The sequence below is a fragment of the Strix uralensis genome, chromosome 8 (genome assembly GCF_047716275.1).
Source record: "Strix uralensis isolate ZFMK-TIS-50842 chromosome 8, bStrUra1, whole genome shotgun sequence".
Classification (NCBI taxonomy): domain Eukaryota; kingdom Metazoa; phylum Chordata; class Aves; order Strigiformes; family Strigidae; genus Strix; species Strix uralensis.
In genome coordinates, this window is record NC_133979.1 from 25,523,059 (window position 1) to 25,550,591 (window position 27,533).

A 27,533-nucleotide genomic window follows, 5' to 3' on the forward strand; every position below is an offset into this window, starting at 1 on the left:
CACGACTGCTTATATTTGCAGTCTGATAACCATTTCTTATCTTGTTCTTTCCCTTATTATTTGCTATATGCAGCAGTCTCACAGATTCAAAACATGGTGCATCTGTTCAGACTCAAAAATCTCTGTTGAAGTGTGTAACTGAAGTGCAAAAGGGGAGCATATCTAACCTTTATTTTCTAGCATTAAAATAATTATTGACACTATTTTTATCCTTTGTTAAAGTCCAATTTGAAAATCAGGCACACTGGAAAATAACACCAATTTTGTCAAGCTAGATCAGACCTTCAGTCTAGCCCCCTGCTCCTAGCAGTAGCAAATACCAGAAATTTCAAAGGATGCTTGCTCGCAATCCCATTTCCAAAACCAGAAACACACTTGAGCCAGAAATGAGTGCATCTAAAAAGCTATGATTTCTAATATTAATCATATTAGTTAAAATTAGAACTGAATGTATTTGATATCATTTGTTATGATAAAATCAATTTGTAGGGAATACTCTTAGAGTAACATGCAAGCCATGAATTCAATGATTGCGGTTGATTTGTTTTTCTAGATATTACAGGAAAAGCTGGCAAAATAATCTGTACACTTAGGTGTTTCAAATACTACATTTTTTGGTCCAAAGCTATGAAAAGAAAAAAACCTACAAAAGTACAAATTCATAACATTAAAAACTACTCCAGAAAAAATGTTTTACTGTAGAGACATATCAAAATAAAAATTATGACAACTGCCTTTGCTGGAATGTGTAAGCATGGAGAGTTGCTTCTTATAGGTTTGAATGACTTAAATAAATATGAAAGTACTGGTTATCTGAAGGCAAGACAAGGATATGTATATAGGTATGTGTCGAGATAAGTCTGTGTCAAGTGAGAAGCGCAGAAGAATTGTTCAACATTGCAGAATAACTGAATAAAGTCTCCGACACTATAGTAGCTTCTGGAAATTCCAGTAGTATAATTTGTGTCCTGTATTTGGGTGAAGCAGGAAGAAATATTTTGAAGTCAATTTAATGCATGTGCCAGGTGCTTGGATTAGCAGCCCTGAAGAATGAAGTCCAAAGCACAGAGCGGCATGGCTGTCCTATATATTCTGTCTCATTCTGAAGGTTATGCTTTCTTTAGAGACAAGAGAGTAATTTAATATCCATGTTCATTCAGCTCCTGGCTCAAAGCCCACAGAATCAGAGAGAGACTATTCACCAATTTCAGTGGGCTGCGGTGTCAGCCTTCTGTCATTTGACTTGGTCCCGCAAGCCATGTCTCTGGTGAGTAATTCCGAGTAAGATGTTCTAGGACCACACAATTTGACTTCTTTTTCAAGACCAGGAGTGCAAAGAAATGCTGCATCTAGATGCAGATATGTATCCACTAGAAAGACCCCCAACACATTTCTCACTTGCAACAATCCTGAGAACCTGAATTTGTCTTGCATTCTCTCAAATCTTGTCTGAAATTATTCCTTTGTTTCTTTCTTTCTTATATAATGCTACGCTTTCAACATGTTTACACTCTTAATGCAGGAGACAGTTCTTTATCTTTCAAAAAATTTGGATTGGCTAATGCTGCTAGTCAGGTCAATCAGAGCACTATGTGCAAGACTATCTCCAAACAGAGAATAGTTTTGTTAAGAAAAATCAAACCTTAATGTCTCTAATCAGACACAGAGAAATAAAATTGTCCTGGTTTTACTTTAATCAGTGATGATTTTGCCATTGACTTCAGTGGAGCTGGTATTTCACCAGGAGTATTTAATTTATTTTTCTAATATAAATCAGGTGAACAAAGCAGCACACGGACAATAATTTAGATGAGAAATATGTAAGTATCAAATCAGGGGGAGAAGGAATCCAACTTATTAAAGAATTCAATGATTTACAAAAGAAAAATTATAGTACATAGTTTTTTTCTTGGCCCTAAACACCACCAAGTTCTTTACTGATTTGAGTAACTAATGTTTGTAATATTTTCCTATGGACAACAGGGGGAAACCACATTATGGCTGTGACACGAATAATTGCTTTCCTACATTTACTTACTTTCTGCAGTAATAAATACGCATAAGGCTCAGTTTAAGAATTTCACAATATACTTAAATTTCTGATCAAGCTGATTTGAATTAAGTCCACCATGCTAACCTTTTTCAATAGAACTTTACAACATACTATAAAACTGTTGTTTAACCAATGCTTCCCATAATTGCCACCAATAAATGATACCTTTTTATTGCCGTTAGAACACTCTGGGTTACCGGTTTCCAGAGATTGCTGCAGTAATCTGTACATAACTTTGTGTTATGTTGTTAATAATTGTATGGTTTTCTTTTTAGAATTCAGAAACTGGAAAAGTTTAAGAAAACATGCAAAATGCTGAGGATACATGTAAGTGAAATATTTAATGTCCATCATTCATAAAAGTTACATTGTTTACATAGGGTTCATTAGTATATAATAAAAATGTCATCTTAATGAAAGATTTTCTGGCAAGTCTTTTATATGTTAATTTGTTTAACATACGCTTTGGCTATACAGCTAAATAGGAATATATTTTAAAAAATCTTTCTGCAAATAGTTGCTTAACAGTTACAAAACCTCATTACTAAGAATTGGTTATTGTTACACTTGCTTGTTGGCTTGTAAAAATCATCTGTGATTTGGACTGGGAATCTTAGGACCAACTTTTTGTAACATACTTGCTCATTGCATAGTGACCATGTAAACAGCTCAGGGATCCACAAATTATATCCTTGTACTCTAAAAGTCATTGAGGATTTGACATTCTGTACTGCTTATGTTTTCTTGTATTGATGAAGAATCTGGGGATTGTTTTATTGTTGGTGCTGATGGGAATTCTTTTTAAAACATGTCAGTTTTATACAAGAAGTTAAAAAATTAAAAAGTTAACACCAAAAGAAATAGTTTTACACTGTGCAACAGTATTGCTACCTCATTCTTTTTGCTTTTGGATATATATAACATATTGGAACTGCACTGTACTGCTTCTTTTCAAAAAGAAAAGTTTAAATTAGTTGGAACAATTAGCTATGTGTTTACATAAAGTTAACTATGTTTGCATCAAATAAAATGTTTATTAATGAAAGCTATTATACAAGAAACATCAAAGAGAAATTCATCATACAGAAATGTACACTATATGTGACAGATGGAAAAGTGCATGCAGATTTGTCTCATTTAAAAAAAAAAAAATCAGAAACAAGAGTACTAAAGTTACTGGGTTTTGATTCCTATGATCTCGAATGAGTGAAAAGTTCTCTTTGAATTTACAAAAATCCATTTAACAGATATGACTAGTACACATTAGCAAGCAAGTGGAATGAATGCACTCAGATTTTATTTTACAAGTACTTGTGCTTGACAAATGTGATTTTTTTTAAAGAAAAGTTTTCTTCGAATATGGGCTGGGTAGATTGCTGCCAGGTTGCTCTGGTTTTATACATAGTTTCTCTAAATTTGTTTTTAATACCACACAATTTGTTGAAGCCTTCAGTTCTGTTAATTAGACACCATAAAATAACATATGTTTTGTTAACATTCAGGAAATGACATCGAGTCTTTTGTTTTTATTTTTTGGCTCAATAGATTTTTAAATGTATGATTATCATAACCTAATATTGTCTTTGTCTTCACTGCAGTGGATTTCCGATCAAACTTTTCCCCTTCTTTTAATACTTTAGGGAATTTTCAAACGTCGGGATGTTTGGCTGTAATGCCCCATGATTTGTTCTCCCTGAAAGAAATCATAGTGACAATTTATTAAACTACAGAGCAACCTGGCTTTTCGGGGTCTGCAATTCTATTTTGTGTTCAATATACCTAGCATTAAATCTTGATTCATTTCATCATAGTATTTAGGTTATATTTGTCATGCAATTATACTTTAGCTGATAGTTTTCTGGCTTTTTTAGAAGTCTAAGACAGGGTTTCAATATCAAATCAGTGGGGCATTACTTTGCATGTTCAAAAAAGGAGGCTAAAAGGCTAAAATCTAAATCGCACCAGCAGTAGCATATACATTGAATACGAAGAAATTGCAAACCTAAGAAGGAACCATATTTTTAAATATTTTAAAGGCCGTGTTTCCGTGTTTAATACCAGTTGTTCACAGGTACCGTAAAAGCAAAGAGACGCACTGGTACATGTAGGCTTTAAATTAAAGAGAAAAAAAAAAAAAAAAAAAAACTGATGGGAAATAAAACTCCTTAGATTCAAAATGGTTTATTCACACAAATTTAATAGGATATATCACAATTGTTTGGTCCATAAATATTTAGGGGAAATAGTTTCTATACAATGCATTTATCAATAAACAAAGAAACATGGACAATTTTGCTAGACCACTTACTGTACTATAAACACGAAGCTCAATATATAAGATTATTGGATTTATCAACTATATCTGAAAGAGTGCACAACTGCTTTCTATGACATGTTTGTCCCCTCTAACAGGATACACCATAAAAAGAGTTTCAGAAATAAGAGGTAAAACAGTACAAAACTAGTGAGGTGTCAAAAGGGCTTAAAACAGTTAATTTAACAAACAACACATATATCCTGATTTTTCACAAACTTACTCCCAAGGTATATCATAAGGCACATAGTAGAACTGAGTTTTAATTAGTCTACTTAATAAAGTAGATCTCTAGTACCATATATTGTTCTGTCAAAGAACAAAATTTATAAGTATCAATATTTTTACCTGTAAAAGTGTATTAATAAAGATCTCAGCCTTACCAAGGTCGTTTGGTCTGGTTAGTGGTAAATGCCCATAAGGTAATAGAAATAGGAAAAGTCAAGATTTAATATCCGTAGAAGATGATAACCATACTTGCTAAATATATAATGGCAAACACACCTTTCTTCTATTACAGTGTTAACATCTCTTCCATCATCTTTTTTTAAAAATAAGCTACTTTTCTGTGCTAATTTTCTAAAAACCCTGAGCAAAAATTACAATAATGCACTTTAATGTGGGCAGTGAACTGTCAATATGTAACCACACATTTATACAGCCAAAAAGGACACCTTTAAAATATATTAAATAGCCACTTTGACCACCAAAAAAGAGATTTGATGGTGTCTAATAAGTGGGGTATATGTGCAAAGTTATTCTTAACAATCCACTAAAAGCAAGACATAGATCTTGACTGGTTTTTGTTCTGTTTTGTTTCTGAGACTCTTCACAATCTAATTGGTGTTCAACTACAATAAAAGGATACAAATGAACATTCACCACTGCCCAGACCATTCAGACTTTTAGCTTAAATAAAATTAAAAAAAGAAAGATCACTATTGTAAACTAAGAAATGTATTCAGATCAGCATCCACAAGGCTTCTGAGTTTATCTGTTTTAAAATTATTCACTGCCAATTCCCATTTTTGCTAACTTTTTTTCTTTTACACAGAGTTTAAAGCGTTAAAGTATATGTTAGAGATATCAATGAACTAAAGATTTTAAGTTCATGTGTTAAACAAAGTGTCTGATACAATCTCAGGAAACATCTAAAGTAAATTCAAAATAGTAATGAATAAATTGTACTGAAATCATTTACTTTAAACATCTTAATAAATTATATTTTGCTTATTTCCATTTTCCCTGAAAAAAAGTATGATTTATCAAAAACTCATTTTAACAGTAGACATGCATACTTCTTCTTGCAAAGTACTGTTGTGCTTGCTCACTAAAGTAGCTGGGCAACCTCCTGTTTACTTTAATGGTATGGCATCAAGGCCATGTAGCAAACTGCTTTTTTTTTTTTAATTCCAAATCAGAGCTGCTTGACAGACAAAAATTAAAAACCCTCCCTATGCAATATTTCAGATCAGTAGGACTCCTCACTTGAGTTGTTATTCTGCTGTTATTACTTTAATAATATCCTTATAGGGTTGAGCTCATTCTGGAGGGTGTTTTCCTCCAGATCTCGCCTCCTTAATGTACAGGACACAAATGTGGAGACCAACAGCCTGATCCCGCCATCCTCCCCCACATGCACGCTCATCACCGGGTCCCTCTCTCCAAGCCCTCCATCCAGGCACAGCTTTCAGTGGTGGCCAAGGACGTCTCGGCTGAGTGAAGAACTGGCAGAGGAGCATTTAGCTATCCCAGTGAGACTCCCCAGTGCTCAGGGAGGATCAGGCTTGGGACTAATGTGTTAGAAAAAAGCACTGCCACTTCCAGTCTGACTATTTCAGTGATTAGTTTAATTCATTTTGTACTTATTTTTCAACATTTAAAAAATAAATCGTACAGAACTTTTAGATGCGTTATAAAAATAAAATTAAATTTGGGGTTCTTAAGTGCTGCAAGTGAACATACAATCCTGAAGCAACATTCTTTTGGCTGTAATTAAACTGATTTTTATCTGGTTATCAAGGAGGGAAAAAGAATCTTTTTTCTTTTTTTTTTTTTTTTGTAGTAGTACTCATTTTTTTCAAGGTTCCGGAAATAAGTAACATACAATTTTAAGAGGCACTTATTAGAATGATTCATAGCCTTCTTTGCAGTTGTTTGATGAATTTAAAAAATTTGAGTACAATTTAACAACAGTAAATGTTCGTTTATTATAGCAACATATTACTTCAAACTCATTTGCCAAGTGGCTGCAGATGCTACACATCAAGCTGTTTATTTTCCCAAATATTTTGTGGGTTTGTTATTTAAAAAAAAAGGCTTGAAAATAATAAAAATAATAATTATAATAATAATAATAAAGAAGAAGAGTAAGAATTAAAAAAAAAAAAAACTGAAATGTTAGAAAAGGTTCGTTAAGGTAGTTTGTGAGGGGCTCCCGGATTCGTGGCTGTCCAAGTTAGAGGTCACTGATGTCACTACAGTGATAGTGGGATTGGTCAGGTCTGTTAAAGTGGTCGCAGTGCCGGGTGGAGTGAGTGCGCCGCTGTCTGCTGAGGGCGGTGCCGGAAGTGAGGTGCCATCAGCTTTATCGACACCCCCATTCTCCTGCCGCAAAAGGTTCCTTCTGAATTTGGCTCTTGCGTTTTGAAACCAAACCTGCAAACCAATCCCAATTGATTTCTTTACCGATGCTTGTTTTGTTTTGCTTATTTTTGTCTTTGTTCTTGCTTTTAAGTCATTTTTTGATGTTTGTTTTTGTGTGGCAAATCACCTAAGTCACTCTATAGCTTCACTTGCTACTGGTGGTACTGACAGGCGGGACCCTGCGTACAAGGCCCAGTGCTACGGGTCCCCACTGGGACATTGCAGCCCAGTGTGCTCATAGAGCAGCCTTCAGAAAAATCTGCTCGCTCACTCACCCAAGGAAAGCAACTTTCTTGGTGGCCATGTAGTATATTCTTGGGTTGGGTAGGTCTGGGGTCAAGACACATGATAAAGATTGAGGCAAAGGGTGAATAAGCAGATTTTTGCCAAGGCTGAAAGTTTGTCTTCATAGTTTTAAATGACTGAAGAAGAAGGAGGGGTAATTACACCATCCCTATCGTACAGATTGTTGATATGGGTCACCTGGAGTTTCTGTTCTGTAAGGTTCACTGAAAATGTTTTAGGCGACATGTAACACGGACAAGGAATTGCCGCTAATAGATTCTCCTTCTGCCTTGATCGCTGCCCTTCTTTGGCACTCTGCATATAACACACACCTCATTTTAACTTCACTGAGCTAGCACACACCATATAGGGATTTTTTTTTAACGTAATTTGCTAGGCTGTCCTTCACAGGGAAGTGACTTTTTACTACTTAGGCCCTTAATGATAACAGTTCTCTAACAGGCATTGAGAGAGGGAGCCAGCTGGTCCTGCAGGATCATATTGGTCAAAGCTTGCTTCCTACATATTGGGGGATCTGCTCACTGAGGGGCCGCATTACCTACTTCAGGGGAGCCCGAAGGCTTCACCCAGTGTGTATAAAATTAGTAGATTTTCTACCTCTACCCTTAATAAGGTCACCACAGAGAGACTACAGATCCCAGGATATCTACTGGGTTGGTAGACTCTGGAGACGGTTTCCTCATGTTGAGGATGCAACTAATTGCAAATCACCTTTTAGTATTTGGCTGCCTTGGGGTGGTAGGGCATACATTCGGCACTCCTGCCATGTAATGCCATACCCCCTGCACACCCACTAGGGACACGCCTAGCAAAAGTATTTCTACTTATATCGTTAGCGTTACACATAAGGGAAATGCTATTGACTGGCAGGGGTAGGGGAAAATTCTATCAAGCCTGTGATGTGGCTTCTTACCTGCAGAACTCTCTTGGTCAGGCCTGTTTTCTGGGCAAGCTGCTTGAGGTCCTTGGCATCTGGGTTGTGGTTGATAGCAAAGTAGGACTTCATAGTACGAAGCTGGTGGTGTTTAAAGGAGGTGCGCATGCGCTTTGTCTTCTGGGATGGGGGATAAGGCTGCTGGTCTCTGTCCAGGTGATCTGCCTCATTCTCATTACAACCTGTTCAATAAACAAAATGAAACAGGGAATTAGCAGCCGTGCATCATGTAGGATAAATGAATCAAGGCAAAAATCTTGAGTCATGTACTCTTTGGAAGGAAACAAGGAAACAAGGAAGGAGAAAAGGAAACAAGGAAGGAAGGAAGGAAACAAGGAAGGAAGGAAACAAGAAAACAAGGAAGGAAAGAAGGGCTAAGATGGTGCAAGGATAAGTACAGATGTGATAATTAAATGAGACAAAAAAGATCCAGAAGATGACCTTTTCCTATTCTTAAAACATCCTATGTCCCCTGGGCCTGTACCTACTAAGGGCAGACTTAGAAAGTTCTCTCTCCTTTGGCATTTATTTTCAAACAAGTCCTTTCCCTGTGGTGATGGTTTTGCTGTGTGCATTCAAAGAGTCATTTGAAATCTCATTCAGATTTTGAAATCTCACTCATTGAAACACTCTTAGCTTGAGAGAAGAAAAAAGGTCAAACCAGCATTTTAAATGTTCCTGAGCTTTTCCCCCAAATCACAAGCACCTATAAAAAGAGATGTACAGCAGGAAAGTTTGTTATGACAGTTCATCAAGAAAGCATAAAATCTGGAGTTTTTTGCTGAAATGCTTTTGGACTCTGCCTGGAAGTTTATATGAACTGCTCAAAGACCTTTGTCTGTAAAACATGTCTAGAAAGCAGTTGCATCAAGGCTTGATTCAGTCCCTCACTCTCAATCCTAATCAGCAGTAGCTCTTAGTCAGAACTGATTTAGGATGTTTCTATAAGCAACCAACTAGTGGCTCAAAACTTTAAAAGGTTTTCCCTGCCTTCCCTGATTCAGGATTTTCAAAGTGTCTATGAAAGATTAATTTGTTTCAGATTACACTTTTATGGGTGTGAATTGTGCACCAGAGTTGCAGCTGTTCGGTGACCATGGCATCATTGCTTCATATCAGGGAAAGGAATGACAGTACTGGCAAAGAAAAAAGTAAGAAACACATCTATATTTTTCTTTTCAGCTTAAAAAAAAAAATGGGTTACCAATTTATGGGATCTCATTTTATAAAGATCAGTCACACAGGAGAAAATGGTATCATCATAGAAGGGATTATTAATTAAAGAACAGCTAATTAAAAATGTTTCAAAATGTCTGTAAACTAGACAAAGTTTCATTACTTGCTCATTTGAATTTCTGATCTGCTTTCCAATGGTTATTGGGTTATTTACTAGGCCTAGTTGATCCCTATTTCTCAAAAAAAAAAACCCACAGAGAGAGAGAAGGAGAAAGAGGGAAGGCACACAATACAGAGACTGATGTTGGCAGTGCTAAAAACAGAGGCAAAGCAACTTGAAAACAGAAGAAAATAAAAAGCTTCTTGAAGGTGTTTTCTCTTTTGAATTATAAGACAAGTCAACATGAACAGATGCTGGTAAGATAACACTTTGACAGAAAATCAGGTGAATATTTAATTATAGCCGGATTTGCTTCTAGTCTTGGTAAGAAGTATATCTGCGCTTTCAAACAAAGTAAGCTGACACTTCTGAAAATACCAGGAGTTGAAAGTTGCCTTAAAAACAATTTCAGACCAGATTTGGATTGTATTTACTACCTGTTTTCACAAGTAATCATACCGCCTTCAGTCAAACTATTTGGGCCGTAACTTATGAGCTGACATAAATCAGAGTACCAGAATTCAGTCCTCACATTTTACTTCAGAGAGTTGCAAGCTGTTCGTTTGTGGTTTTTTCCTTGGGTCGCTCAAGTTTAGAGCAGCAACACAAACTTCCTCGGGCTCCTCTGTCCTGCTTACTGCCTTTGTTTCTGTGATCTACTTTTTGGTCTGTGATCTACTTTATTTTGGCTTTTATTTTCAAGAGAAAATGGGAAGAGGGCTCCAAGCACCCTCAGACAATCCTAGTTTATACAATGATTAGCTTGCTCTCTATTTTATGTGGGTGAAACAGCATTATGTGGTTTGGCCACATCATAGAGCAGAGTTTTACACTATCGCCTGGAGAAGGAAGGGAAAGCACAAAATCGGGCAAGACTATTGCTCATTTCTTTGCAGCGGGATTGGGGGGGGGGTTTAATTTTGCTTTGGAAAGAGCTAGAACAGTTTTATTGCCAAGAATTCTTCAAGTGAACTCTTCATAGTCTTTCACACACACACACATATATATAATGAAATAAAGTAAACAGCTCTTTGAGCAACAGCTGTGTAAAATATTTTCCTAGGGAAATCTTCTTCACCATCTCATTTCTATATCCTGTGGGCTGTAAGTCAACACGGTTTCCCTCAAAATACATATTAATTCTATGATATAAGAGGTAATATAGAGAAAGCTTTGAATGTCTTAAGTACTTTTGAATAGTTTCTTCCATTTTTCACATTAATTCCAGACAGCTTGCAAGTATGAATGGTTTTTACCTCATAACATTTTGAGTTATTTATTGTTGTGTTTCCACTTTACAACCGAGGAGCTGAGAAACAGAAATTAAGCTACTAAACAAAATACAGAATAGAAAAACTTGTTGTAGATCCGGCAGCAGAATCTGATTTTCCGTTCTGGCCCTGTGCTCAGCTCCCCTGAAACAAAACGCGCACACAAATCGGAGCCAGGTGCCGCCGGATCGCTTGTGAATGAGATATTTTCATGCTCAGCTGAAGTTTTTCGCTGCATCAGAGTTAGTGCAGCGTTTGGGTTTTTAAAGTCTGATTGCCATACCGGCGTGGACACCCCGGGCATGACCGTTCCGGTGGGATACCGGTTCGGTGTCAGGCGGAACTCAAATCCCTGGTTCTCGCAACTCTGGATGTGCTTGAGCTCTGCCCGCTCAGAGGCGGAGCGCTGCCCCCCGGCCCGGGGGTGCTTCACCCCAGAGAGGCCGTAGGGGCTGGGGGCTGCGCCAGGGCCCTCAGCGCAGGGAGCCCCCGGGGAGCCCGGGCCGGGAGCGGAGCGGGGAGCCGCGCCGGCTCCGCGCAGCCCCGCCGGCCCCCCCAGCCGCTCGGCCCAACCGCGGTGCGGGGCAGGCGGCGCCGGGGCTGCGCTGCCCGCCGTGCCCGGGAGGAAGGGCCCGCCTGCGGGCCGCGGCCGGGGGTCGGGCTCCAGATCCCGCCCGTGGCCCGCTTCTCCCTCGGAAGGAGGCAGTCATGTATCCAACATTGCATTTCTGTAGACTGGTTGCCCTTTGTGAATGATTACGTGCGAGAGGAGTTACTGAATCACAGGGCAGGGAACGAAAAATGCGTGTAGGAAAGTGACTGCCAATTATTTAGAGATTTTTTTTTTTTTTTTGCTTTCGAGAAGCGATTTCATCTACTGCAACTCATTTCGTAACTCAGAGATTCGTTTTGCTCCCCCTGGACCCGGAGCGCAGTGGGTCAATGGGCTGGAGTCGTTTGCACCGGATGCGCAGTTTGGCTGCAAGCTGTATTTTCTCGAGATCATGTGTCAACCCTGGACATTGCTAGATAATACTTAAAAAAATAAATCACGGCCCTAACAGATCAGTTCCTCAGATATCGAGCCTGAGCCCAACGCATCAGATTGGAGCGTTTGTTGGGTGGTTGCGGGTTTTCTTCCCTCTCCGCTGCCCGGAGGATTCTGTGGGATCTCAATGCAGTGAGCTGTATTAGTACTTTTTAATCTCACTTGGAGTCAGCGGTACATCTTAAATGCCCCGTTGTTGTGAAGAAGGAGAGTTGTACGACTAGCACAGAAACCGAGACGGTCTTCTCGAATGATGTCTCTCTTGAGTCCTGCCACGAAGTTTAAGGGGTGTTTTATCATACCCGCAACTTCTCATCTTCCCCTAATTTCTGGTCCTAATTCTAACGATAAATTCTCCCTGGAAACACGTCCCTGCGGGGATGGGGGGTGCGGGCGGGCCGGGGGGAGCCAGGCCGGCAGCGGGGCAGGGGCCGTCCCCGTCGGAGGCCGGGGCTGAGCGCGTCCCGGCCGCGCCGCGGGCTCCCTGCAATCCGCGGCCTTCGGGGTTGATTGGAAACCGCTCCGTAGCCAGGGATTCCGATGTCATCTTCAATTAACAAGGAACAATTAGCGCAGTGATTACCCTGGCTCCAAGGTCTACGCATCAGAGGAGATGAAATAGCCTTGCACAGCTACCCAGTTCCCAGCTGAACCCGTTTCACAAGCAGCCCCAGAGGAGGGGCCGGGGGGGCGGCGGGGGCTTGCGGGGGGGCGGTGGATTGCTTCTGAATCTCAGTGGCCCCGGGCCGAAAGCGGTGCACTTTTATCGACCTGCGTTTGTGGGAAGGGGAGGCCCTGACCCCCCCTCCCGGCTCCCCGGCGGGGCCAGCGGTCGTAGCGCTCCGCCGCTGCCCGGCCCGGAGCTCCCTGCCCCGGCCGGCCGCTCCCCGCTTCCCAGGGAAACACCTTGCACCACTCTCGCTTCCCACACCCTTCTCTCCTCGTTACCGACCGCGAGGAGCCTCAGTTCCACTAAAGTAACGTTCGGAGTCGGTAGCTTGTCAGTTCGCATTTACCCTTACTGCTTTCGTCTTCCACCTAACGCAACGCCGCTTAAACTGCTCGATCATACCTGAAACTCCTTTTTACCTCTGGCCCCTAGCACTGTGTGTTTAGACACGGCTTGGGCACTTAAGGGACTGCAGTTAGGGAAGATACTTAACACGGGACAACACTTGTTCCTTTCCTACCGTTGAGAGAGCAGAAACCGTTCCCCTTAATTACATTTGTTAGGGCTTAGTTACAGGGAACAACATTTATTCGTTGGCCTCTTGTACAGTTTGATTGTTTATATGCCCATAAAACGGAATTATTTAGCCTGAAGAATTAATTACTATAAATTGAATATCTATACCGAGTTTTGTGCATACTGCATTAGCATTGAAGGTGCCATATACTATAACTTTTATTCTATTTTTTTTTTCTGATCTGTTCGGTTGCTTCTAATTTGAGGTCTAACTGGTGAAGTGCTTTTTGCTAATAAATACCAATAATGACAGCAGTATCTCTGAGGTTCCTATAAAGAAAGAACTCTGTGGGTTTGGGGTTGGGAATTTTTTTTTTCCTGTTTTCTTTTTTTGTCTTTACCCTGGGAAGTGGCTAAGTTTGGGTGTTTGACATTAATGGGCAAAGACAGGCTTTGAGGAGGACTGCTGTTAGCTTTCCTGCAAACGCTCCAACCCTCAGAGGGCTGTTTGTTTGATTTTCCAATGGTTAGGCAGGCTGTGGCCTGGCCGAGCTGCCCGCGCAGTGCCTAGCTGAGGGGAGGCCCGAGAACGCGCTTTGCAGCGGAGCAGAGGGAGGGTCGGCGTGTGTTTCCCACCTGAGTTGTAGTTGACGATGTCCACTCCCAAGGCAGGGCTCTTTCGTTTCCTGGGCCTCCCCTTCTGGACCGTGCCCGTGCCGTTGAAGTAAGGCAGGGCCAGCCCTCCGCTCTTGGCAGCCAGCTCGGTGTAGCTCAGCTGAGGGGGATACTCTCCTTGCAAAAGGGACTCGAAGTGGGCCCTGCAGTAAACCAGGTTGTCCTTCATGCCAAAGTGATCGCCTGTGGTCAGAGTCTTGTTGCAGGTGGTGCAGGTGAAGCAGCTCAGGTGATAAACCGACTCCCTGGCTCTCATGACCATTTCGGAGGCTGAGATCCCAAGGTGGCAGCGGGCACATCTCTGCACGGAGAACCTTCTGAAGGAAACACAAAAGTGGGCATCAGCTGGAAAGGTAAAGGCAGACCTTGGCCCGGCGCCGCCCACCGTGCCCCCGGCCGCGGGGAGCCTGTCCCCGCCGGGATCGCGCCCCCCCCCCCCCCGGCCCGACCCGGCCCTCGCTGCCGGCTGTGGCCCCTGGCTCGTCCCGAACAGCCCCGCGGAGCCAGCGCCGGGGCCCGGGGCAGCCGCCTTGCGCTTTCTGCCGAGCTGACCTACGTGCTCAGGACTCCTGCAAAAGCCCCCCCGCCCGTGCGCACCAAGAGCGGCGGACCGGGGCGGGGGGGGAATCCATCCCCGCTCTCCTGGCATTCCTGTAAAGACAAGAAGGGTCGCGGGGAGCTGAACCCCGGGAAAGACGAAACGCAGGGATAAACAGTGCCGCTCCGGGGGCCCAGCCCCTCCGCGGGCAGCCGCGGGGCTGGGCAGGGGCCGGTGGGCTCCGCCGCTGCTCCTCCCGCCGCGCCAGCCCCGGGGCCCGCTGCCCAGCCCGACCAACAACGGGCAAGCTACGGGCAGCGGGAAACTTTTGTTGGGTCTCACGCTGGCATTTACGGAGGGAAACCGCGGGCAGCGGGAGTCCCGGGGTCTTCTCTCGCGCCTTGGCCCGTTTTGTACCGCCACACACGCTCCGCCGGCGTGTCCCCTGCCGACCCGCTCAGTTATTAAACGTGCGAGACTTTTCGGAGGGGACACGTTTACAGGATTAAGGAATCGCTGACTGCGAAAAGCTACCTTTGAAAGCCCGTGTGGAGAAAAGAGCGTTTCGGTTCATAACGCTTTGTGAGGGGATGTGCTTTTGAACCCGTGGGGACTGATTGCTGTACCTGTAGTAATCCTCCTTGCAGTAAATACTGCCGTCCTTGGCAAAGCAGGTGAGTTCTGACTCCAAAGCCAGTTTACATTCACAGCATTTAAGACACCTGAGGTGCCATTGTTTGTCAACAGCCAGCAGGTAATATCTGTCTGAGATCTTCCCTCCACAACCAGCACACAAAGCAGGCTTCTCGGGGCTCATGGGGGGCATGTTCTGCAAAACAACCACACCACAAGGGGATGAGACAGGGAGAGACAGACAGACTGACAGGCAGGCAGGCAGGCAGGGCTGGGGACGGGGTCCTGGGCTGGGGACGGGGTCCTGCGCAGGGCCCGGGGCTTGTACAAAGACACTGCTCTCTGAGACCAAACTCCCGGCGGGAAGTTCGAGGGGGACCTGGGACAGTCCCCGCCAGGAAAGTATTTACCGCCATTCAGCTTTCGTGTTTATCCCATTAAACCTCTCCTAACGATCTAATGTCATTTCAGTATGTGAAGGCAACTGATTAGGCCTCAGTAAGAAAAGCAGAGCTCATTATTTTCCCAGGTCCCAAAGTTGAACTTTGTAGCTTCCCCTTTACTTTGGGGTTTTCATCTTGGAGTGCTCCACAAGAACGGCATTTTAAAGTAGGAAAATACTGTTTTGCTGCACCAAAAGTTTATGGCAGAGGGTGCAGGCTTGCACCGATTTTCTCGTAAATTTTCACCCGTGCACAAAACAGCCCAAACCCCGTCTCTAAAGAAAACCAGGCCTTTTAAAACAGAAGTAAGAGAAAGGAGACAGGTGAATGGTGTAAAGAGCAGTGAGCACGAACACTCGCCACCCAGGCCAGGGACATGGACAGAAAGGTGGCACAGTCTGGTTTCAGCTAAAACTAGCGTCTTTTCATCAGCAAACTTCTGCAAGTCCCCATTAATCTGCTCCCCACGAGGAGTGTCGCTCGGGACAAAGGGAGACGGAGGGACGGCGGAGACAAAAGCTCTGCCATGAAACTTGGGACAGCGTTTGCTGATAAACTAACCGGGAAAAAATATCCCGAACATCTTATTCTAAAGTCGCAACTGTTTTAAAGCGGCACCTCCGCATTCACTTTCCAACCTGGAGTTGTGTTCCTCGCCCCCTTTTTTTTTTGCAACAATTGAAAAGGCGAGTTGAATTTACATTGCAAATCCCCATATAACAAAGCGGGAGTTTATTTAAGAGAAGGGGGGAAGGAGCCTATGGCTCAGAGCAGATTTCCAGGCCGTTACTTTGTGTGCCGAGCCTTGTGCGCGATCGGCGGAAGCCCTACAAGTTGGAGAAAGGGAGATCTCGCTTTGCACGAAACGCAGCGTGACGCTCGGTTTCTCCGCCATCCCTTAGCACATTTACTCAGACTTTGGTCCTTTGACTAAGAAAAGAGGAGATGTTACTGCTAAGCAAAGTAGTCGGCGGGCACAATGTTCAGAGAGAGCAGTGCCTCTTTGTATCAGTCCCCCGCTTCAGACCAAAAATGGGTACGAAAAGTAAGCGGTCGCGGTTTGCGGTTTAATTTAGGAGGTGCCAGGGATGAAAAAAAAAAAAAAAAAGGTAAAGTACACCTCAGAAACTCCAGCTGCAGCCCTGCTCGGACCGGGCAGAGCGGCTGCAGCCAGCCGAGCAAGGGCAAAAGGCTGCTTGGCTGGAAGGACTGAAACCCGTCCCCGCTAGTATTTAAAATCTTTTCCCCCGTTACCCCAGAGAGCACACGCATCGACAGTGACGAGACCAAGGGGCAACTGCGCCTGGCCAGCGCTACGGCCGGGTTCAAGGGGAGCCCCGGGAGGGCTTCCACAAGCGAGGGGTGGCAGGGAAGGGGCAGGGGGGGAAGCAGCCTCCTTCTCTTCCCCGGAGCCAGGGTCTGTCCCGGTTCGGATCCATGCTTGCAGGGATTCCCTTTCAAAGAGTGCCAGCTCCTTTCTTACCGTTTCTCGGCCGTTCATCTGTCCCCCTTTGGCCAGGCGGGACTCGGTCTTGGATCGCCTCTCCATCTCCTCCATGATTCCTTGGATATGGCCTCCGGAGATCCCGTGGAAAAGCATGGCTGGGGGACGGAAAGGACAAGTATTTTCTTCTGCTCTGCACCCCACTATTTCCATATACAGACCCCAGAGTCTTTAGATCATCCAAAACGTTTACACCGAGGCGCACAGCGCAGGGAGGGAGGTTGCAATAGGAGCTTCTCTTTGCACAAACACCGAGGGCTTCCTGAAGATGTGCAGAAAACAAACAAGGGGGAGAAAATGTAATAATAATTAATTTTAAAAATAAAATAATAAAAGCGAGCTAAAGGATCTGTTACTGTTCTGGAGAGCTGGGGCTCCTGACTGGAGAGACTTGGGCCTGGGGCAGTAGAATCGGTCGGGAAAGGATATAGTTTTGAATTACAAAGAAAGCAAAAAGAAGTGCTATTTTCAGCAGTCCCTGGTTGCTTTAAAGTTCCCAGTGCCTGTAGGTTGGATTTGGGACTGCTGCTTTCCGGAGCTCTGTCCAATTTGTTAAGAGACTAAAGCCAGCCCATTTTTGATAATTTAGTAGGAGGAGTTCTCTCCCTTGAGCTGCCACTGATTTTTATTCAGACAACAAAGACCTGTCATACTCCTCTCAACCCCTAGTGATGGGCAAGCAGTGACAAACAGTGCAGTCGGGGCTGTGGGTGGGGTGGGGTTTACTACCTCCCCCAAACACGGAGTCCCGGGAGTTGGCGGCGGCGGCGCCTGGCGAGGGGCAGGGCGGCCCGGGGGCCCCGCTCCCCCGGGGCCGCGCCGCGCCGCTCCGCGCCGGGGGAAGCTCCGTTCCGCGGCCCCTCGGGCGGGCACCACCGCTGCTGGCTCCGCCGCAGGAAGGGGGGGTGGGGGGAGAGGAGGAGCGCCGGCCCTTGTGGGGCAGCCGAGGCGGGACAGAGCGGCCAGACCGCTCCCCTCGCCCCGGGCCCCGCGCCCCGGGCCCGCCCGGCCGCGGAGCGGGTGTTTGGGCGGGACGGCGGGCGGCGGCAGGAGGGGACGGCGTCTCCCGTCCGGGTGCCGGGCGGATCGAGCGCTTCCCGGGGCTCTACCCGCCCTGCTGCCGCCGGGGAGCATCCCCCCGCGGGACCCCCGCCCGTACCGCAGCAGGACCCCCGGCACTCTCCGCGGGCAGCCTGCGGGGCCAGCCCCGGCCGCCGACGGGGTGGAGGGAGCGGAGCGGCGCGGAGCGGGGACACCCTGGCGGGGCTCTCCCCTCGCCCGCTCCCCGGCCGCGGGCTGCGAGGGGTCACGGTGTGCAGGGGACGGGGCGATGCATTCCTTCCCGGCTAATCTCTCTCTCTGCTCCCACTCCCCTCCTTTTCCCTTTTTCTTACTTACTTTTCACACCACTCTTCCTCGCCTTTCCCTGGAACAGCTGCCGGCTGTTTCCTGACACCTCGATCCCTACTGAAGGATCTTCCTGGCGGCAGTTCTGCGCTCCCCGCTCCCTGGGGGACGCTCCACACCAAACCCGAGCGCCACTAGTGAAAGAAGTACCCCAGCCCCCACTTCCTTTCCAAAGCATCCCAGAGACATCCTCAGGGGCTCCTCGAGTCACCTCTTCCATGTAACCCAAGATTCAGGCAGCCAGTTTCCTCCCTTCTCTTTCCCCCTAAGTAGCTAAAATTAATGTTATTTGCAGATTGAATGTTGCTACATTCCTCCGAGTGCCAGAATACAGCTCATAAAACAAAATTTCACACAAAGATGAAGTCAATCAAGTGAAATAAGCCGGGATTTTTTTTCACTGTTGGCACACTAGACCCTGGACAGCAGGGCTGCTATTTACTGTAAGTAATGTAATTAGCCCTTTTGGATGGAAATCAATGTGTTGTATGTGTGTGTGTGTTTTAATAAGAGAGTAATAGCTATAAAACCGACGAGACTCAAAGGGGTAAGGGAATCTCCCTTCAAACGGGTAGATCCCTCCACAAGCCGTAGTCTCCTGCAGAGCATTCCCGGTCTGGGGGGGGGGGAAGAAAAAAAAAAAAAAAAAAAAAAAGAAAGAAAATAAAAAGAAGAAAAAAAAAATCTGTGTGTGGGGAAGGAGGAGGGAGACATAGGCTTTCCTTGGAGAAAACAAGTCAATTAGCACAACAAGCCATCAGGAAAAAATAAACAAGGTGATTCAATCCGGGATAAGGGAGCTGTTTGCTGGGGATCCCCCTCCTCCCCGTCGTCCCTCCGCCGTGCCCCGGCTGTGCCGGGAAAGGGGCGAGGTTGCGTCCCTCTCGCCCCGGTCCCGCGGGGCAGCGGGAGCGCAGCCGGTAGCCCAGGGGGGGCTGCGCGGCCCGGGCGACCCCCGTGGCGGGTCCGGCGGCTTCGCGGAGCGCCTGGGGGGGGGCAGGCGGCAGCGCTCGGGGCAGGGGCGGGGGTGCTGCCTGCACGCTCTGCGCTCTCGGGGGTCACCGGCGTGCGCCTGCCTGGCGTGGGTGAGTGCGGTGGCTGCTGGCGACGGAGGTGAAAAAATCTCACCTGGAAACGCCTTTATTTCTAATAGTTGCAATGTGATCGTTCCACTCTGCCGGCACGTTCAGGGCTTGTTGTTTGTTTTGTTTTGTTTTTTTTTCCCTTTGAATGCAGCGTTCCTTTATTCCCGTCCGGATGTTTTGTCAGGGGTAACTCAGTTTCGGGTTGCGTCTGCCCTCTTGGAAATGGTCCGCACTTCCCGCGGCGCCCGCCTTGCCAAAGCCCCCCGCCTGTGCCGGGCAGAGCCACCCGCCGACAGCCGCCCGCCCGCCGGGCCGGACCCCTCGGAACCGCCGCCGCCCGGACGGGCTGAGGACGCTCAAACTCATCGCGCCCGCCGGGAGCGGGGAGAGGAGGGGTTTGGAGGGAGCCCCCAGGGGGGCGCTGGGCCCAGCTCCCTCCAGGAGGCTAAAGGGGGGATGCTGCGCCCCCCGAGCGGGCTGGGCCCCCGCTTCGGGTGCTCCGGGTGCGGGAGCCGCTGCCCTCTCCTCCCGCTTGACCCAGACGTGCTGTCGCGAGTTCAGCGGAGCACTGCCTGCAGGTGTCCCAGCCAGAGCCACCAGAAATACCGCTCCTTAAATTCCCATCTCTACCTTGGCTCGGCGGCGCCGTTAGGAATAATTGGGCAGACTCATAACAAAACTCAGAAATGACTGAACCTCCTCCGGTTGGGCACACTTAATTAATTAGAGGGTCCTTTCTTTCTGCTCCATCAGGTACGGTTAAGGATACGCTGCTGGCTACTGCCGCTCCGGTAAAGGAGGCCAGGGCTTTCCAAGGCGTTTTCTGATTAACGTCCTAACGTTGGCAGATCACTTCTTACCTAAAGGGACACTAAAAGTTTGTTGCTAGCATCAAACGTGACTTCTCCGTTTCCAGGCGGCCTGTAGGAGATCAAGGTAAATCTATTTCAATGTTCCTGCGATCTCCTTCCTCGCTGCAAACCGCAACTCCGCTGCTCCAAGGCAGGCTGGGAGCGGGAGGTTGCCATCGTCACACGGGGGGCTCGCTACAGTTTTGCTGGTTTGCTTGGGGTGGGGGTGGGGGGTGGGGGAAAGAAAAGCCCACAGAGAACACGACAGGGAATCTTAAAATCCAAATCTACCAGTTTATCCCTCGCGAATCCATCCGCATTAGCACTTCGCCTCTGAACGGAGCTTCTCATCGCAGGGTGCTCTGATCTCCCGCCGCAGCGTTTTGGGAAGGATGTCTGATGTGCACTGGTCGGGATATTTTAGTAACATGGCAGGCGCTCGCAGGTTTTTCCCGTTCTGTAAGGCTGCACCCAGACTCCCCAGGCTAAGGAGGATGAGGGGCACACGTCGCTAGTGGGGTCCCGGCGGTGAAACCCTGTCCCGCGCCCCGGCCGCAGCCCTGCCCGGAGCTCCCGCGGCCGGTCCCCCCTTCCCAACCAGCCCGTGCCCGGGACAGATTCCAGCATGCGGTCACTGGGATCCGCTTGGCTACAGAGCCCTCCTTCTTCCTGGCCACGGGCTACGCTCTAAAGCCTATTACAGCGTGAACGATCTTGTGTTTAGTTCTGAGGCGTTAGGAGAAGCTCTACATGCAAATTAATAATTGACCAACAATAATTAGAAGAAAGGGGAGGGTATTCAGGCGGGGGGGTGGGGGTGGGGAGGAGGGAGAGCGCTGTGAGCAGAACTGGTCTGTCCTAGAGGAGGCCACTGCGTGTCCCGGGCTGCGGGCGCCGGGTCAGCCGCCGCCGCCGCGCAAGGGCAGCGACACTTCACACCGGCCCCGGCAGGTACCTTGAACTTCCCAAGACACTTCCAGTTTAATCATTTCCAGAAATTTAAAGCGCGTAGTAATAACAGCAACAGGATTACGATCCTGTTGCCTGCGAGTCGGGTGGTTAAAGCCAGGTCTATTTTTAAATCTTAACACTATTTTCTGCTCTACGAGCTTGTGGTGGAGTACAGCGCTATTAACGATCAACCTCATCTCTTTGTGAAGTCCGCGGCTTAGTAAAAGCAAGCGAGACACAAAGGAGGACAATCTGAATAGAGTTACATCTCTCGGCAGTGGCATCAAATGTAGCTAATGTCGTTTCAGCATCTAAATGGGTTGCGTTTTTGAAAAAGCCCATTGCTTAAAATTCCACTTCGGTGTCAGAAACAACATATTTTACCATCCCCATCTTTCTCCTGCCTCGAGCCCTCTCGAGTGTAGCGTAGAGCAACTTTCGGGTTATGGCGTTAGAGAGCTGGGGAAAGCCGGGGCCCGGAGCCCAGCCCCTCTGCTCCCCGCCAGCCTGCGCCTAACACCAGCGCGGGGGGTCTTTCACCGCAAACATCACCGAATTGAAACACCCAAACCTCCGACGTGCTTGTACCTCCCGGTAATCTGAAAACATGGAAATTAAACCACGTAGCCATTCGCTTAAAGAGATGATATTTAAATAATAAGCAATTAGGTGCTTTGCATAGTAATCCCAGACACACATCTCCATAGCCAAGCGCCGGGATGACCATGAACAAGTGATCACACAGCCAGAAGAAAGCAGGAGAGGCGGATTATTGTCTAACACGGAACTGTTCACCGCCAAGGACCTCAACATTGTTAGCTTCTTACTTGTCTGATATTAACCGCTAATCGTTTTGGCACTCCGGTTGTAATTAAGCCGTTGGAAATGATCATATTTTGCTGCTTTTGAAAAGGACTCCCTTACAGGCTAGATTCACAGACAGGTGAAAGAAACCATTCCATTTAAAAAAAAAAAATAATTAAAAAAGAAAGAAAAAAACCCCACAGGCTCTTTTTTTTTTTTTTTTTTTTTATTGAGCTGAATGGCTCAGTCTTCCCAGGCTGCTATTTTTCTAGATTAAAACACAGATGCACCAAATGTTGTCTGCGAATACACCTGGGGAAACGACCATTCTGTGTTGTTTAAAAAAAGAAACACCCCGCAAATGACATCCGTGAGGTCTAAATAGCTGCATTGCTAGCAAAGACTCATGCAGGAGCTTACCTTGAGACCTTAGAAGCTTCTTCCAAAATTGTACCCTCCTTAATGAGTGATGAGGGATGGGTTTTGGATGGAGAAGAGACGCAATGATCTAGCCAGTAGATGGAGGTTGTTCCTTGTTCCTAGCAGAGGATCCCTATGTTAATTAAAATAAACAAGCTGCTTGGTGGAAAGATTTTTTCCCCCCCCTCTCTCTCGCCCCCCCCCCCCCCCCCCCCGTACATAGCCTCTAATATAGAATTGACGTGAATTTCTAACCTCTGACCTCTCACCAACGTACAGTTATACCTGCGTTTTATTTTCTGTTTGTTTCGAAATATTTTCCAAAACAAAATAAATAAATAAATAAGAAGAATGAATGAAAGCAAAAATAAATCCCACCTCTCAGTTTTGGCTGGTTTGCTGGATTTTCTTGATTAGCTGTCTCAGCTCCTCAGTAATCAGGTGAGGTGTTAATGGGGAGCTGGTTGTAAATAAAACTAATAAAGCAAAGAACATATTAGGAAATTAAAAAAAGGCGAGGACTGAGAGGCTGCTAAAAATATTGTAGCGAGCTGAGCGTTTCCCCATCATGTCGTTTTTTTCGTTCTGTGCTTATTCACAGCTGAGCAGCAAACCCCGTGTTGTTGCCATCTCTCCACATTTTTTTTTTTTTTTTTCAAATCGCACTGAACCAGCCATGGACTGCATCAACCCTTCCCACTTTCATAAAAAGCCTCTCAAATGGAGTCGCTAAACAGCAAACTTCAGCCTGATCTGATGTGATATGATATACGGATTCATGGAGCAACCTCGCTTTGCCAAACCCGATGAAACTGTGAGTTGTCATGCAATACTACGCAGTCAAACCAGGGATAATTGTAAAAGTGAACCCAATTTAACCCATTAGAATAAAATCAGATGCCAAGATGAATCGGAATCATTGCTTCTTAGGTGACAGTACTGATGACAATTGATCCCCCGGCTCAAAACAATAGAAAAATAGAGGGTGGGGAGTCATTTCTCATGTTCGGAGTCTCCTCCCGGGGGGGTGCCCGGAGCCGGCGGCGAGGCAGGAGCTGGCCCCCGGCCGGGCTCCGGGGGGGCTGCTGCCGCGCCTCTCGCCGGCCGCCCCGGGGCGGTTCGGGCAGGAAGGGGCTCGCTGCAAGGGCCCTGGGGCCGGGGGGCTGCTTCTGGAGCGGGAGCACGAGGCGACTTCTCGCTTTGGCTTCGTTTCCCTCTTTCTCTTAACTCCTGTGACAGTTTCGGTTCTTCTCCCCTGAGCCCCGTGACCCTTAGGTCTACGTGGCCAGTTTGGTAATCTATTAAGGAAAAAAAAAAAAAAACAAAACAACCGACCAACAACCCGGCAAGCAGGCAAGGGATGCTAATGTTCTTCCCCGGCATTCGTGCGGGAGCGGCGGGCGGGGGAGGCAGGGCTCGGCTCTGCGCCCCGCCAAGGTGCGCCCCGGGGCAGGGCGGCCGCGTCCCGCTCGGCCCCGGCGCTGCCCGCAGACGGCTGCCGGCGGGGAGGGAGCTCGGCAGCAGCCGGGGAACAGCGCGGGGGCACTGGTAGCCGCTCTCCCCCCCCGGGCTTCGTCCTGGCCAGGGAGGGGCGGGGGGGGATGGGGGGTCGCGGCAGCACCGCGCCCGCCCTCCCGCGGGCAGGGCGTGGGGAGCCCGGGGCTCCGCGGAGGGCACAGGGGCTTCGGGGCCGCGCTCGCTGTGACCGGGGGGTGCAGCGGAGCACAGCCCACCTAACAGCTGCTCACCCGGAGAGAGCAGCCAGGGAGGTGTCGGAGCGAGGACGGGGGGAGCGCTTCTGGCCGAGAACTTAAAAGCGGAGGTGTCTGCCCGCAGGAGGAGCGGGCCTGGGGCAGGGGACCGTGAGCTCTGGAGGCGCAGGGCTAGCTTTGCCGGCTCCGGGGCCGTGCAAGTCCGTCTTGCCCCCGTGGTCTGGGTGGAGAGAAGTTTTAAAGTAAGGTTTTCATTAAAGCCGCTGGCGCCCAGGAAGTTTAAAGTCATCCCGGGCTAAAGCGGGCGCAGCCCTCGGGCAGGATTAGCCGAACCCTCAGTGTGTGCCCGCGCCGGGAGGCGACTGACCATGCAGGGAGAGAGGTGCCTTCCTGGGACTTGCTCTCTTCTTAATCTCCCTGAGATAGCAACGGCCAGCTGCGCCAGGGGACAATAATAAGAATTATTATTGTCGTGATCACCACGGTTGTGATTGCTGCGACTTTGAAGGGGAGTGCCGGGGCCTTTCAGGGGCCCCGGGCGCTGGGAGAAACCCGGCCCCGGCCCTGGCGCGACTGGCGGCGGGCGCAGCCCCGGGCTCTTCCCCGCTCCTCCACTTACTCTCTAAAGCGCCTCAAGTATTTTTTTCCCCCAATTACCGGCGCTCTAATGGGAGCAGAAGGCAGAGGAATATGCAAGGCTTATAATAAGTCACCTGCTGCGTCGCGCCTAACTAATGTTATGCTTTATTTCATTATTACTGCCGCGGCGGCAACATAACCGGACCTTGCGTTACAAATTCCCCACGTAGCGCGACAGCCGGGAGCGGAGGACCCGCCGGCGGGGAGGCAGGCGGTGGCCGGTGGCCGTTCGGCGGCAGTGACCGGTGCTCGGTTCCTGGTCACGGAACCGGGCCGCCCCGGCAGGGCCGCGCCGCGGGGCGGGGTTCAGCCCGCAGCTTTGGGGTGCCCAGCTCACCGGATGCGTTTAGAGCTGTCTCTCCCCGCAATGACCCCCCTCTCCATCTATTTGCATGCACACGCGAAGCTGTATAAACAGCAGTAATAGCCTCATACGTTAAATCCCTATTTGTTAGCACAGCGATTCCGAGTCATTTCAGCTACTTGGGCTCAGCCTGTTCAGTGTAGCTTCAACCTCTTGACTTGCCCGACGACATGTTCTCGTGGACGCAGTTGCTAAAACAATGAAAGCAGACTTTAGCTCAACTGTGCTGCTCTCCCATCTGACGGATGTTAATACACAAACGAAATCCATTTGGATGTTTTTTGTTACCAGAAGGCTGCGCTGACGTTCAAATGATCTAAATCTTAGCATCTGGACGCCTGTACAAGCATCTTTTTGGAATAGGTTTCAAGACATTTCGTTCATCCAAGGCTGAGGAAGGATCAAAATGGGACACCAAGCAACTGACAATAGTTTCCCGTCTAAATGAAACGGGCTGCTTCGTTTGAAAGTACACAAATGGAAAACTGCCTTTCCATTCGCTACAGCCCCGCCGGGTAACCCCGCACCCTCCCATCCAGGGTCCGTCTCGGAGCTGCTGTGTAGCATCGGGATGTCCCCAAGGCCACCGCCCGCCCGTCCCCGCGCCGGCAGAGCGCTCCGCGGGCAGCGGAAACCGGCTGGGCGGCGGGGTGCTGGCAGGGCTCGGGCCTTGGTCAGGATTTGCTGGGCGCAGCAGTTCCTCCACACTGTGGTAGGACGTGCTATCGGAGTGCCATTCAATCTTTATGAAGATCCGGGGGCGAAGTCGTGCGAGACAATAAATGCAATAGGCCGGATATCAATAACTTTAGCGGGAAATAAAGGAGGACTTTCGTGTTAATGAAACAAAGATGAAGGAGCTCTTGGCAAGGTTACCTCTAACGTACAGGAGTGCTCAGTACCTCCTGGGTGCTCATGAATATCTGTAGCGTGCTTTACACTTCATATTATGTTTGCAAACAGAATTCTTTTGTCTTTCAAAGGCTTTTACAAACTTGGACACCAAACAGACCGATGTTCAATCAAATACAAAGAATTTAAATTATTCAGGAACCCAAGCGATGCTGTTGAGCCTTTCTTTCTCCCATCCCCCATCTCAGTGCCGGGGATTTAATGCGGTAATGAGTGTGCCAGGGAGCCTCCTCGGGCCCTGTCCCAAGGCGGCAGGATCACCTCCCGGGCCCGGGGCGGGGCAGGCGGCCGCGGCCGGAGACCTGCGGCGGAACGGTCCGGCCCGGCCCGGCGGCGGCTGCCCCTGCCTCCCCTCGGGAGGGCTCCGGGGCCGGCGGTGCTTAGGCATCCCGAGCTCATCGTACGCAGACGCCGAAGCATCCCCCGGAGCCGTCGAAGGGAATGGGGTCACCCCCGAGGGCGGATTTTCCCGGGGTACGCGGCAGGAGCGCTGCCGCCGCCCCGGGCACACGCCTCTGCCGTGCTCTCAGCACAGCACGCAGCACCACAGCATCCAGCACAAAGTACCACAGCACAGCACCCAGCATCACAGCACCCAGCACACAACACACCCAACGTCGTCCCTCCCTGCCCCTCCCTCCCTTCCAACAGCCGAAACTCCTGGGCGTACCAGTTGCCAACAATTCTTAGACATCGCGGTGCTTACAAAAGCAACGTTAAATAAAACCGTGGGATTTTAATGATTGCATATGCTCGCTTTCTTAGTTTCTTTTAAGGTGAAATTAATTGTATTATGGGATTGTAACCCGTTACTTGTAGCTCAAAAGAAAGGGAAAGGGAATCAATAATGCGGCATCTAAAACACACGTGCACATATGGTTCAGTTTGTGTTTTATTACAATTAAAATGCATTCACTGGGAGCCAGGATCAGGTACAGCAAATGCCAGTATTCCAGCAGTGGAAGCCACAAAGAGCTGACGGGCTTCGTTTCGCAGCCGCCCTCTGAAAGACGTTAATACTCATATATATTAAAAAAAAAAAAAAAAAAAAAAAAAAGAGTCGAAGCGCTTCTTTTTGGACTGGTCTTTCACGTTAACTTGCTCGTATGGACACTGCAGAAGAAATAAAACAAGTCGTTACTGCATTACTCAGTAATCAGTATGGAAAAGCCCAACCCTGCTTATGGTTAACAAGAATTGTTAATGATATATAAATCATTTGATCTATTGTGCCCTCCAGACTAAAAGGAAAATAATGGCAACCCCAAGCAAATGGTCCTAATTAGTGTCCAAGAAACCACTTCCTAAATGTATCCTTCCAACTCATTCCAGTTTGACTGTCCAGAACAATCTTTTGTTCTTAAACTTCTTTATTTTGTGTGTAACTGCAAAAATGCTCTGCATACCGGAGCTCCGAAAATAGCTCATCTGAGGGTACAGCACAGCACCAGGAGCAGAAGAGAGGACGAGATGATCCCAGTCTCTCAGTGTCGCCTGGAAA

At 47.6% G+C, this 27,533-nt stretch overlaps 1 protein-coding gene across 4 annotated transcripts; it reads right to left on the minus strand.

The window, feature by feature from the left end:
* Nucleotides 1–2,408: 2,408 nt before the first annotated feature.
* On the minus strand, nt 2,409–22,510 carry LHX9 (LIM homeobox 9). Of its 4 annotated transcripts, none has more exons than XM_074877221.1 (6): nt 22,406–22,510; nt 16,867–16,985; nt 14,934–15,136; nt 13,731–14,086; nt 8,233–8,435; nt 5,917–7,025 (listed from the first exon to the last, which is right to left on the minus strand). In XM_074877221.1, the coding sequence occupies exons 2-6, from the start codon at nt 16,981–16,983 to the stop codon at nt 6,768–6,770; spliced, it is 1,137 nt and encodes a 378-aa protein (XP_074733322.1). In that variant the 5' UTR covers nt 16,984–16,985; nt 22,406–22,510; the 3' UTR covers nt 5,917–6,767. The 4 variants fall into 4 exon arrangements, with proteins under 4 accessions (XP_074733323.1, XP_074733322.1, XP_074733321.1 ...); XM_074877220.1 differs by having other exon boundaries at nt 16,867–17,149; nt 22,406–22,497; XM_074877219.1 differs by lacking the exon at nt 22,406–22,510 and adding an exon at nt 18,286–18,514.
* Between the last annotated feature and the right edge of the window lie 5,023 nt (nt 22,511–27,533).